The 13,434-nt window shown below is 43.0% G+C and overlaps 1 protein-coding gene across 2 annotated transcripts; it reads right to left on the bottom strand.

Moving 5' to 3' along the window:
* Nucleotides 1-294: 294 nt before the first annotated feature.
* pan3 (poly(A) specific ribonuclease subunit PAN3) lies at nucleotides 295-13,085 on the bottom strand. Of its 2 annotated transcripts, none has more exons than XM_027004406.3 (18): nucleotides 12,499-13,081; nucleotides 11,023-11,144; nucleotides 9,959-10,031; nucleotides 9,790-9,860; nucleotides 9,389-9,533; nucleotides 8,828-9,057; nucleotides 8,638-8,742; nucleotides 7,451-7,508; nucleotides 6,923-7,084; nucleotides 6,605-6,721; nucleotides 6,370-6,471; nucleotides 4,346-4,511; nucleotides 3,323-3,410; nucleotides 3,038-3,177; nucleotides 2,794-2,923; nucleotides 2,272-2,336; nucleotides 1,001-1,139; nucleotides 295-859 (listed from the first exon to the last, which is right to left on the bottom strand). In XM_027004406.3, the coding sequence occupies exons 1-18, from the start codon at nucleotides 12,836-12,838 to the stop codon at nucleotides 719-721; spliced, it is 2,394 nt and encodes a 797-aa protein (XP_026860207.1). In that variant the 5' UTR covers nucleotides 12,839-13,081; the 3' UTR covers nucleotides 295-718. The 2 variants fall into 2 exon arrangements, 1 of the variants encoding a protein (XP_026860207.1); XR_014124555.1 differs by lacking the exon at nucleotides 295-859 and adding an exon at nucleotides 1,912-1,979 and having other exon boundaries at nucleotides 12,499-13,085.
* Between the last annotated feature and the right edge of the window lie 349 nt (nucleotides 13,086-13,434).

Genomic DNA, 13,434 nt, shown 5'->3' on the forward strand with positions numbered 1-13,434 from the left:
GGGTGGGGAATAAACAGCACCATATGCCACACGCTCAGTCGATCAGTGGTCAAGTCTCAACAGCAATTTGCCCACCCCTCACCCAGAGAAACTCAGTGGTCTGTTCCATCAATGTGAGAATGAGGGCAAAAAGTGGTCTGGGTTCTGCACGTAATGGCAAGTGGTCTGTCCTGGCTCGCAGTGCCTAAACAGATGTAAGGGGAGGAGACTGTTGAAAAGCACACCCCCCCCCCCCAAAATGTGTGGGGGGGGGGGGGGGTTTGTTTTTTTTTTTGGGCGGTCTAGTCCCCGCCCTTTTTGTGTGAGGTCTCAGTACACCCTGTGGAAACCACACACGTTCACTTTTTTTAAAAAAGAAAAACTTAAAATTTTTAGTGCATCCTCCACAGAAAAAAATAAAAACCAAGAAAATAAAAATAAAAGCAAGAAAGTGTCTATATTTTTTCTTTTCATCATTATCTTTGTTCCCCAAGTCTAAAAAAATTCATCACAGCTGTCAACATGTCCATAATTCCATAGCTGTGGGGTTATGAAAACTAAAAAAATATGCTTTAGAAAAAAAAACTTCCTTTCTGGACAGGACAGTGTATCTGACTGGAGGTGAATAACCAGCTGGCTCCGCCCTGGCCGTGAGATCATCGTTCTGCGCCCATCGTCCGTCACTGTAGTGCAATGTGCTCCGGTTCAGGCAGTCCCACCCCTTGCCTGTGGGGGGGCGCTACAGGGGGCTGTTGGCGGCAGCCAGAAGTTCCTGGAAGGTGCTGTCGAAGCAGCGTTTCAGGTCGGAGTAGGTCACCACCAGCACACTCTTCTCGTCCCGTGACACAAGACTGATTTTCTCCGGCACACCTGCGTCCAGCTGAGACAGAGAGGAGGCGTGATGCACAACACAGTTGTAGTGAGAGAGAACTTAATGTATGCGTAAAAAAATAAATAAATACAAACATCCGGGAGCGAGTTAGGCTAAGCTCACACCACAAAGTGCACAAAAGATGGCTACCTTGTTGAGACAAGACACAATGTGGCTCAAGTCGATCCAGGGCATGCCAGCCTCAGTGACCTGGTGGAACAGGTGATCCCGGAAGAGTTTGAGCAAGTAGCGATCCCCCGTCTCGGACCATGTGGGGTCCTTCTGAAATCTGCAAAAAGACAGCAACTGTCTGAAGGCCTAAAGGCCTGAAGCTTAGCTATATCTGTAAACAAGGGTTTTTAAAAAGGTTTTAAAAAAGGGCTAAATATCTCTCAAATATAAATCAAAACACTGACAAAAACAAACAAAAGACCCAGCAACAAGAACCACCTGTTTCCGTTTACCCCACGGAGGGGTTTGGGTGTGTAATGTACTGTGATCGGGAGTGATGTTTTGGAAATCGGGGCCAGGAAGTCTTTTTGGTGGCAATGGATTCCCATCATAATCGAGACAGTTAGAGCAACTGGTCACTTCATGTAGAACTAATCAGGGAATCCCTGTGGTATTAAAAGCAGCCCGCCTGAACGCTTCTGAGTGGCTAGTTAACCGTGCTGAGAAACCCAGCATGTTTGGAAAGCATTCCGTGCCAAACCATGTTTGTGTGGAAACGCGACTGGAACGGTTACCGTAGGGCATTCAGCTCTATGGTGGAAAAGAGGCTGTATTTCTGTACCAAGCACACTTGACTAAAGATGCTAGTGAGTTATGAACGCTAATCCCTTTAGCTCGTATTAATATTACAGCAACTGACAGTTATGACCCCACCAAAAGATTTTAGTTTGAGAACACCATTCACAGAAAATAAAGTTTCATAATATGCAGTGAAAGAAAAAAGATAGTGTTAAGAGTTTTTACAAAAGATTTAACAGCTAACTAAATCAGCTAATCAGTCAGACACACATAAGGTCAGCAAAGGTAAAAAATAAAAATGTTCTACACACTTTATCCAGTTTGCATGAAGCACACACAACAGAATGTGTTAGGCATGCCTGCCAGCTAAGCTGCAGGTCTGCGGCAAAAAGAAGAGAAAAAGAAATAAACAACCCTAAAAGACTACAAGAAAGAACTGAGCATGCAGTACTGATAAAAAGAGTGATAAGCTATTTAAACATATTGTAAGAGGAAGCTGAAACCTAATCTAAATTAGTGTTTAAACACAGATACGTATAGAGACTGGGCTATGAGCAGACTTTATTTGAAGAACTCCAAACTCAGGTCATCGTTCGTGCTGTCCTTAATCAGAGGTCGCGTGTGTATTGCTAGCATTGGCCATATCTTCGGCGTCTTCATGCAGGACTTACTCTGGTCTCTCGTTGATGGTTCCCAGTTTGGCCAGCAGACGGAACAGGCGGCCATTCTGCACCTCCTGCAAAGGGTAGAGAACAGAAAGAGGCTTTTACTTACGCACGCACACGCACACGTTTTACATCTCTGTGACCTTTGCACAAAAACAAAAATTAACTTGTGTGTGCATGCAGAAATGGATGTTCACTTGATTGTGTGTGTTCATGCAAGTGCACGTACATTTCCACCACCCCCCCCCCACACACACAAACACAGTCCAACTAAACTAGACTGAACCAAACCCTGCAAACTTTAGGTCTCAACAAAGTTTGCTTTGTTGTGTGTTGTTTGTTTGGCGGGATGGGTGTTGTCACACCACCGTCAACGCTCTTAACACATTTCACAGTAGTGTACATGGTGACAGCAGCTTTACACTTTCTCAGAAATAAAACATCAGCACATGACACCTTCCCCTCAAATGGGTAAACAAACCCTGCCACAAGCAGTGTGGCGACGTCTGTAGGGGTGCGAGTGTATACCTTGGCCAGATCTTCCTCAATGACATCATTTCTCATCTGCGAGGCATCCAGTTGAGTGTAGAACCTGGCGCCAATCATGGGCATGATGTCATTGACACTGCGCAGACGACTCTGTTCGGTCAGCAAGTACCTACAAGCACAAAAGAGCAACCCAAAATACAAAAGAGAATAAAACAAAAGGGGGGGGGTCACTGCATGTATATATTTGTTAGAAAGTGGGTGGGTGGTGTAGGATGTTTCATACAGGATGAGGTTCTTAAGGTCAGATGAGTAATTGATAGACACCAGTTCCATGGCTTTTTGCAAGTTCTCTCTCTGAATGCCAGCCAGAGAGTTGCAAGCCAGGGCCAACACCACCTTCCCCAGGGAGATCAGATCTGCTTGCTTGGAGAGGAAGACAAGGAAAGAGAGACGGGGAGAACAGGCACAGTTACCAGGGAGGTTGAACATGGCCCATGAATTCTACAGTGCCACCCATCTATGCAGCAGCAGCACTGCGTGTACACTAGTTTTACATACAGGCTTTTACCTGGTACTGGGGCATGAGTGCCAAGTGGTTGGTCTGACTGTTGTCAAAGGTTAAGACATCATACACTCCCACACAGTTCACCCGTAACCTAGGAAGTAAAAAAAAAAAAGAACGGCCATTGAACTTCACGCGGCTACAATGTTCATGGTAAATGCGCTGCTTAGTTCTGAGTGTGAGGCCCAAACCTCAGCTGTGTCATGTGCCATCCTAGGCCATGGATGTAGTATATGACATTCTCATGGAGGGGAAAGGCAGCCAGTGGGGGATAACCACTTGGTGTTTTCCACTAGGAAAATATACTGAGCTAGTTACTTTCAAGAACCCTTTAAAAGGCTTTAATTTATGTTTAATCCATTTTTCTTCTTGAATTCACAAAGTTTTTAAGAGGCTCCGCCAGCCCTGCATACATGCGCCAGCAGCTCAGGCCACATAACACTACAGTTATTATTGTGCTACACAAACTTTGCTATCATCTTGAGCATGCTTTTGTTTTAAGGAACAGAACACTAGACCAAAATAAGACTTCTGCATTTACGGTTAATTTGCAGCCAACAAAAGTAAAGTCATCTTTAGCCTAATCAAGGCCTTTCTGGTATGTGCTTGTGTGAAATGTGTTTTGATGGTGTGTTGGGGTGCGCACATACATGCATGGATCATTAGGTGCAAACCACAAACCAGGACTACCATGTAACAGTGCGAGACCACTGGATATCCTTTGCTACAGCTTTACAGCACTGAAGTTGAGCAGGGTGAAGAGAGTCTCGTGCTCTGTACATGAGCAAAGTGCCAGGTGCTCCGTCCAACTGGGCCACATGAGACAGAAAACGGGGCCTCTTGATTTCTAACTCGAGTTCATGATTGCAGTTTTAAAAAATGCTCTTTGTAGAAGTACTATTCCTTGTTAAACTACATCGGCTACTTAAAATGCCCAATAGCAAACTGCAGGGTTGAATGTGGATTCCGGTGGTCACTACTTAAGTGTGCGCGCTCGTGCGTGTGCGCTTGTCTCTATCTGTGTCTAACCGGGTTTTTCCAGTGATGAGGATCTTGCTGGGGTCCATGACTCTGCAGGCTAAGCCGGCTGTGTGGATGGTCCGTAGGGCTGAGCTCAGCTGCACGATGTAGGCCCAGATCAGAGACTCGGGCAGCAGGCCCGCATGCTGCCTAGGAGGGGGTGGCTCGTGTTGGCCTGCCACAACACAACACACAGAATAGCAAACACATGCCCAGTCAGAGTCGCTAAAGCACAGCAGGGGGAGGAACGGGGCTCTTTTTTTGCCATAATCTCTGCGACCCACATTGGGAATTTTTTGTTAGGTTTTCAGGTTTGCTTTTTTTGCCACTATTTGTAAAAAACATTAACTGTGGTATGGAAGTGGAAAACATAACCTTTTATCATTAAGTGTGTAACAAAAGAAATATACGGACAACTTTGAAAGGATAGGATACTTTACAATGTCTTACTTTAAAATTGGTATCATTTGTATTTTGATATAAACAAAACCGTGTAGTAGCCTAAATGATTAGAGCGCAGAAGAGTCTAACAAACAATGCTTTAACAAACAATGCTGAACTTAATCTTGACCACAGAATCAAAAGTGACAGATTTACAAGCTTTCCAGAGTTTAAAATTTCAATGAAAAAAAATTATGAAAAAAGCAGAACATTTTACATAATTGAAAATGTAAACCCTTAATGAGAAATTACTAAAACCACAATGGTACAAACAAAAGGTTAATGAATAAGTAATTAATGAATAATTAACTAATAAGTACCATTACAATTTTGACCAAGTTTCAAAGTAAATAACAAACTGAAACATTTCCGTCTCATCTTATGTCTATTATATCAACGGAACTTCAATGTTTTACGTTCTACAACTGGGGGTAATGCAAGGCAAAGTTGCCTTTACGTAGAACTCATACGTAACTAGCTAATTAACATAGCTAACGTTAGCCTGCTAACTAAACTTACTGCACTGCCAAGCTGTCTTACTGGCCAATTTGGCTTCTCACCACTGCACTCTCTTTTTTCATTTCATGTTATCATATAAAACATAATGAATCCAAAGTGGACATTTTTGGAGGTGCTGAAGTTATAGAGCCCACTTCAGTGGTAACTCTCTCAATTCGATTTTCATTTCCTGTTTTGGTTTAATGGAAGTAAATCTAAAATCTCATAAAGCTTAATTATTTTTTAATAAAGCTTTGAAATGCATATTTTGTATGTTCCATGTTATTAGCGCTGCTTAGCTTTTGTGTTAATAAATATCATCATTACTATTATTATTTTATCATGACTACAATATTACTATTAGTACTATATACTACTATTATTTATTTTATTATTACTACTACTGCTACAATGTATTATTTATTGTTGATGTGGCCAGTATTACTATTATTAACACATTATTAAGCTTCAACACTGAAGATTTTCACACTTTGCCCTCATCTTGTGTAGTTGGCCAATTTGAACATTTGCCGAGTTACCAGTCTGACTAGTCCGTAGTCACAGTACAAACAGGAGGCAGAGGATGGTGGAATGCAGTAACTGCAAGTTCGACTGCAGCACTGAGACGTCACTGCCCCCACCCTCACTACACCTACTACAGCAGGTAGCAGACCCACCTGGTGCAGGAGCGGTTTCCACCACCATTTCCACATTCCCACATATGCACACACACACACACACGCATGCACACGCATACACGTAGAAGACATCTGCCCATCTCCTCCAAAACATACAAGCCTCCTCTGACAGAAGCAGGGCATGAGTATCTTACTCTTACACATCAGTAAAACCAAAACCCTACAATCCTTCAAATTGATTTCACTCTGCACACTCAATAAAACAGGCCTTCTGATAATATTTGACAGCATTTTTAATAACAGAAAAACAGTGCCTGTACTGGTTTGTGAATGAGCTCAACACAGCAAATTAATGCGTAAAGTTCTCATTGCATTAGAGATCACGTGCTAAGTGCTTTAATAAACAAGCTCTGTGAAGCATCGTAGACCGGCCAGGACAGGAAAAGGGCAACTCACCCCACTTCCGCTTGGTGAAGAAGGAGTCGGCTGTTGGGTCATTGAAGTGCCTGCTGTACAGGGTCTCTGCCCCGGCGTGGAAGTCGTATGAGAACACCAGTGCTAAAGAAGAGACAAACAATCGCTCAGCAACTCACCCATTCAATTCCATCAACTCCCATTCAGAAGTACTTGGTGCTGTTACATCACTCGCACACACACGCGCACACAAACCAAAGCATGCATATGTGCTTACAGTGATCGCTAAAAGCCTTGGTGGTAAAGACCTCTCGGAGGGTGACGGCATTGGAGTGCTGGATCTTCTTCCACATGTCCACCAGCATCATGCACTTGGTGTTTACCAACCTGAAGCCTACAAGCACATGTCCGGAAGGGGAGCACTGAGTACAAGAGTTAAAGGTGTAAGCATGTTACGGACACGAACGTGCATGACAGCACGCGGTCAACTTTCACGCTAATGAATTTAAGGAAAATCCGTTGATTTATTATATGTTTGGGAAGTCTCGCCTTGGGATGATTCTGTGTAGCTTGTTGCATAGACTGGATATCTCACCATGTATCCTCCTGAGACAGTAAGGCAGATCATCTTTGCTGTTGACTGCCTTGTAACAGGAAGTGACATAACTGAAGTTGCTGCTTTTCTGTAGGCGGTTGGGAGGTGGGAGGGGCTCCAGGGGAAAGAGGCTATGGTAGCTGTCTACCTCGGATGGAACTCCTATAAAGACATCGAACAAGATTTTACACCCACCCACCCACCCACCCATGCATGCATGCATGCATGCATGTGTACTCACACACACACACACACACACACACACACATCTGTTAAAGATTAAGAAAAAGGCAATCATAAAATGTAATGCATGATACCTAGAAGTTGAATGGAAGAGCAAAAGAAAAGTAAAAAACAGTTGTTAGGAAGCATCCTAACTATAACAAAAACATTGCTGCAGGCCAGAGACAGCATGTGGCTTCATGTAGACCACAGCTCAGTCATAATTCATTATTAAATCAAGAATGAAGAAAGCAAAGCATGCAGAAGACAAGCAGTACCACCAATGTGTAGTTGCAAGGAACTCACCTGGGTTTTCACTCTGATCGATCTGGGCCATTGTTATCAAATGCCTGTTAATCAACTCCTGGGGGGGGGGGGGGGGGGGTAGTAACAGCAGGAATTACGCTTGACTGGGAAAAAAGTAAGAATGCACGCACCTCCAAAAGATAGCCTAGATGCTGGGTAAAACCTGCAAGACTACAAAAGCCTTGTGAGTACTAAACTGTGTGCAGATATTGGATCACAAGTGACCGCCATAACCTTCATGTTTTGACTGTTTTTTTGAGTCGTCTATGTAGAACATATTAGTCCACTAGTACTACAATGAAAGTCATGTTCTATTTTCTGCCAGAATTTGGGATCTGGTGTATTTTAAAATGCAAGCAATTCAAAGTCTTTTTGTTTAGGCTCTGAAAAAATGTCTTTAAAAAGCTGCTCTCAATTTTACATACATATACACTATTAGTAAGTAAATGTTAATTTAAATAGCACTTTTCTCAGGACAACGCACACGGAGCACATTACATCAGTATTGGCCTCTCTCCACTGGTTAACTGTAAGATACTGAATTGACTAAGATTTTAGTGCTTACTTATCAAGCTTTCCAAAATGTGGCTCCAGCATACATTACTGAGCTCTTATGTCAATCAATCAAAATTTATAGCACTTTTTATAACAGATGTCACAAAGCAGCTTTACAAATGTCCAAGTCCAAGACCCTGTGACCAAGCCAGGGTCACAGTGGCGAGGAAAAACTCCCTAGAGCATGAGGAAGAAACCTTGAGAGGAACCAAGACTCAAGGCGGGGGCATCCTCCTCTGGCTTCCTTCCAAATAAGGGGTTATTAGCTGTCTCCCAAACTAAATTAAAATCAAAGACGGACTGGGCCTTTGCAGCTTATTCCCCAAAATTGTGGAATAATCTCCATACTGATCAGACACTTCAACTCCCTACTGAAATCAGACAATGACTCAATTCACGTTCTTAAAAAATGATTAAAGATGCTGTTTTGTTCTCTTGCTTTTAATGGCTCTGAATCTGTATAACTGACTTTTTTTGAGTGTATCGCTTATTGAACATAGAATTTTATTGTACTGTATGGTATAGTCCTTGTAAATAACTGTAGATATGTCTCATCAGTATAAATATGTAGCCTAGATCATCAAAGGGTAGGACCACTTGAACTAATGGAACAAAAAAAGGTAAGCGAATACCTGTCGGAGCTCCTCGGCCATAAAAAAGGATGGAGCATTGGCTTTGGGCTGCATGTATGCCACATGAGGTGCTGTTTGCGGGTAGATATGGTAATTGGGAAACACCTGAAAGGGTGACAAGTAGGCCAGGTCAACATAATTACACCAACATTGCCAGAGAGTGAAAGCTTCTGAGGAACAACGACTGTACCATTCCAGCCATGGGAGCAGGGGTGTTATCAGTGTAGAAGTAGGTGGTCCCACCCACAGTCTCCTTCTGGATCACGTGGGCGCCACCCCCTTGGTCAGACGCAGTGGTGGGCACCATGTAATTGGCCATGTTGGGGTTAGGGGTGTGGCTGCGGCGCCGCGGAGCAGGGGAAGTGTGGGGGGTGATTTTGGGGGAATGGAGAGGAGATGAGCCTGCAGACAGTGACATACCTGTAGAAGAGATCTATGATTACACATGGCTCTCTGCACACCCAGCTGCTTTGAGTCGCTCCAGAAGAAGGGGAAGAGAAGGAGGGAGGGACAGTAAGAGGGAGGGAGAGCGAGAGAGTGGGAGGGAAGGACAGAGAACAAGAGATAGAGTGAGATGGATGGAAGGGAGAGGGAGGGAGAGTGAGAGACAGTGGGAGGGAAGGAGGGAGTGTGTGTGTGTGTGTGTGTGTGTGTGTGTGTGTGTGTGTGTGTGTGTGTGTGTGTGTGTGTGTGTGTGTGTGTTACTCAGAAGCACAGGTAAAGTTGGTGCTGGAGAGGGTGACTCACTCACCAGGTGCAAGGGCTGCTGAGGTTGAGCTGCCCAGGCTCGGGTGGGTCAAGAGGGTCGAGGGAAATGTCTGCACGGCCGCCTGGGACAGGGTGGCCATGCGCGGAGCTCCTTTAGGGATGAACTCGGTGGCTGCTGGATTAGGAGCCTACTCAGACACAGAGCCCAGTCATGCTTTCACCCGATGGAGCAGAACTTCACTGAGAAAGTTGCTGAACCACAATGCATGGAATACAGAGCTTAAATATAAAGCTTGAGATTCCAGTGCCAGTGAGACAATTAAGTAACCCTGCAGTAAAAGAAATGTCCCCTCACAAAGAAACACCAAAGGTTAAAATAGTGTTCTAACACTTCCTATGAGATGCCCACTATATGCAATACCAAGGTAAGCTTCAGACACTCACCTTCCTCCTCTGCGATATGCTCAAAGCACCAAAGTCGCTAAACAGGGAGGAAGTGGGGGAATTCACTGGATCTGTTGGGGTGGGGGGGTGTGGTGTGAGTGGTGAGGGGCAGTCTTTAAGACAATAAACAGCATTTTATTCCAACAGCAAACAGCAGATTGCGGCCCACCATGAGCGCTGTGGCTGAAACTCTTGGCACCGTCATTCAGGAGGCTTGGGGAACTGCTGCTGCTGGTTATCCTCTGAAAACACACATGCAATTTAAAAAGCATCCCAGCATTTCACATTCACACAAATTTCACACTTGTAGCAACAGCGTGTCAGCTGTAATTACTGTACAGCTGGTAATTACTACAATAAGCCTGCTTAAAGCAACAGTCAGGAAACTGTAAAGCCACTTGATTAGATATGTAATTTACTTACCCCTAATTATACATTTAATTCTTTATACACAATCTTTACAATCCCTAAAACAAAAATTTGTGTTATCACAAATTTTGTTTCCTAAAACAAAATGACAGAACTTTTTATTCTTCATGTTTTTACTTTTCCCATTTGGAGATTTTTGAAAAAAAGTGACATGAAGACTCTCATATTAGGAGTTTCTGATCAAATCAGCTGTCACACAAGAAACAGGGAAAGAATATGGTCCTAGCTCATTAGTCAAGAAAACACCTTGCATTATGAGTAAATTAGACATTAGTATCAGAATGAACTGATACAAGATGGCAAAGTGCAACACATACACCCTGAGTCTCTCTGAAGAACACGTTTGTCATTAAAACAGAGATCACCTGAGCCATGAAAGAACATTTGGTCTTTAAGGATTACTCCAGTGTAAAACCTCAAAAAATACTTCATCCACAATTTTTTAGATTACTTTCAGATTTACTTTATTTCTGCAGCAGTGCTATCACAAAGACCATACAGAAACTGTCCATCAAGAATCTAAACCTTCATGTATTCTGTCAAGACAATACTTTAAAGAGACACTTTAAAGACAGTCTAATATATGTGATGCATGTGATGAATTTACAGCACTGTACATAATTATTTCTCAAACACATTTTCCATGTTTCTATTTCGGTACAATAAGGTCCCCATGCACTCAAAATCCTTAGAAAATGCAGTAAGCTAAGAAACAAAAATACAGAATGTGGATAGTAAGACAGCCATGTGCACAAATCCCCTGGGAAAGATGTACACAACAGGCAAATTACACTTCATACATACCTGCATCATTGAATACTTAGACTCTGCTGGGCTCCCAAATCCATTGACCCCAATAAAGCTACTGCTGAAATAGGAGTTGGTCAGACTGGCATCACTGAGAGCTCCACTCTCCATCCCAGGGACTGAAATGAGACACAAACTTCAGCTCGTGTTTTTTTTTTTTATCAGTAATTGTTTATTCAATAGTTTTTTCACATTCCCAAGGAGCAAAAATGGTGATAAATAAAGTGACTGTTCCAGGCTGAGACCTGGTTGCTAAATTAAATGTAAATCCACCTGCAAATAATTCCACCAGCATATCCTTCGTTAACTTACTAAATAAGTAGCTATAACTTCCTTTTGCTGTTGCTCAGTGTGTTTATGAAAAATATACAACATTAAGCATTCAAATCATGTTTCACATCATGTTATCAATAGAAAACAGCACCTGGGAACTGCACAACATTCTGCTTTAACAGTAAAACATCGCATAGTCTGCAATTACAATAAAGCAACTTGGTATACTATAAAACAAGCTTTTAAAACAAGCTATTAAACACTACATACAAATATGGCTTCGGACTGTGAGAACTGTTGCTTAAACAGATTTTAATATAATTTTAACAGTACAGGTTCTCCACGCTAATGTAAAATTAAAATTTTATTTATTTATTTATTTATTTATTTTTTACCAAAAAGTTCCCACATAGTAGCAAACGCTCAATGGTAAAAGTGCCCAACTGCACCTCAGCCTCACTCGTCTACTTGAAGACGTAAACACTAGATGGCTTGACGCGCTGGGTACTATTTCGTAGTAATTCCTTAAACATGCTGACACAGATCGTATACCGAAGGAAAAAAAAATATGCATTTAAAAAATAAAACATATAGCACTTCCATTTTTTAAAACAATAGCTGTTGAATAAATTACAGCGACCAAGATATTTAAAATTAGCTTTGCTAACTAGATACATTGTTACAAACGCTCAAGCTCACGCGTAAAAAAAACAAAAAACCTTCCGCAGCACGTTAACACTTTGATCACTTGAGCGGTAAAAAGTAACCCAGCTACAAAGCTAACGGACTTGTTAGCACCCAACCAAAACAAACGCATAACTAGCAGTTTAATAGTAAGTTAGCCAGGTTTCTAAGATAGCTAGCTATGACAAAATTATAATAGTTGGCATTTCGCTGTAAACAATGACAGGTCGGGCAGGTCCGCTTCATACAGAAGAATGAATGTAAATAATGCATTCACAAACAGGCGAGCGAGGACCTCCTCTTTGCCACTTCTAACTAGTATTTCTGACACCTGACTGTTTTGACTGTGAAGCAAAGAGAGATGGTTTCCTTGTATTGTTTTGGTGGGAAAGAGGCCATGCTGAATCCTCGGCCTCGATTTCTACAAAAAGCCCCTCTGGGGCTCAATAGTTCAACATACTAGAGGCGGCTGCATTTTTAGGCCTCATTCCATATCCGTGCACCCTGCAAACTTACTGGTTAGCAGTTGCCCATCCAGAGGGGATCCTGCAGGCCCAAGGGAGTCACTTTTTTTGGGAACATTAGCTGGACCACTGCTAGGACAGGCCGCCGAGTTTCCCCCGAGTGGATACCCTGCTGCCGTCACAGCACCTCCAGCAATTGATAAAGGAACGGGACTGCCTCCGCCGCCGTGCAGAGCCAGGTTTGCCACGGACGGATCCTCGTGCAGGAACTGGCACTCGTCTCCATAAAAACAAGTCTTATCTTTCGCATAGTAGCGGCAGAATTTCACCTTGACACCAGGTATTCCGACACCCCCAAGCGGAGCAGCTGACGCTGGGAGTCCACTATTCATGGCACCGCTGCCGCCGCCGCCGGAAGATACTCAAACATAGAGAGATGTCGGTAAGTTCTGAAACGCCTTATTCAATGAAACAATCGGCGTCTCGCACGAAACTTCGCCGTAAAATCAGTCGTATCATCCAGACAGATACGTCAGACAGACATTGTGCTTTTTAAATTGATATCAACTGTCGCTGGGCATGTAAAGCTAGCCCCTGCAGTTAGCCTGCCCGTTGTTCAGCTTGGATCACGCTGTTGTTGTTTTCAATTCTCTTCCTCCGTTCAGCTAAGGCTAACTAGCGTCGCTGTGCATTGTGGGTACGAAGTGGTACACTGTAATTAGCGCTGTTGGAGAACAGAGCCTTCAGTTGAAAGTCAAAGTAACAACGCGATTTTCCACAAACCTATTGAAAAATACAGTACGAAATCTGACATACAAAGTTTTGTGAAATACACTTTGCAAGTTCAAGATATGAGGCTCTGAAATTCCAAATGGTTTATAACAGAGGTATATCAGCAACCCGTGGCAAGCGCAAAGCCAGCGTCAAAACGCAGAAGCTGGGGATATGAGCTCTCGCTCGCTCTCTCTCTCTCTCTCGCTCTCTCTCT

Source organism: Electrophorus electricus, chromosome 1, assembly GCF_041902795.1.
Source record: "Electrophorus electricus isolate QZ-2024a chromosome 1, ASM4190279v1, whole genome shotgun sequence".
In the NCBI taxonomy this organism is placed as follows: Eukaryota; Metazoa; Chordata; class Actinopteri; order Gymnotiformes; family Gymnotidae; genus Electrophorus; species Electrophorus electricus.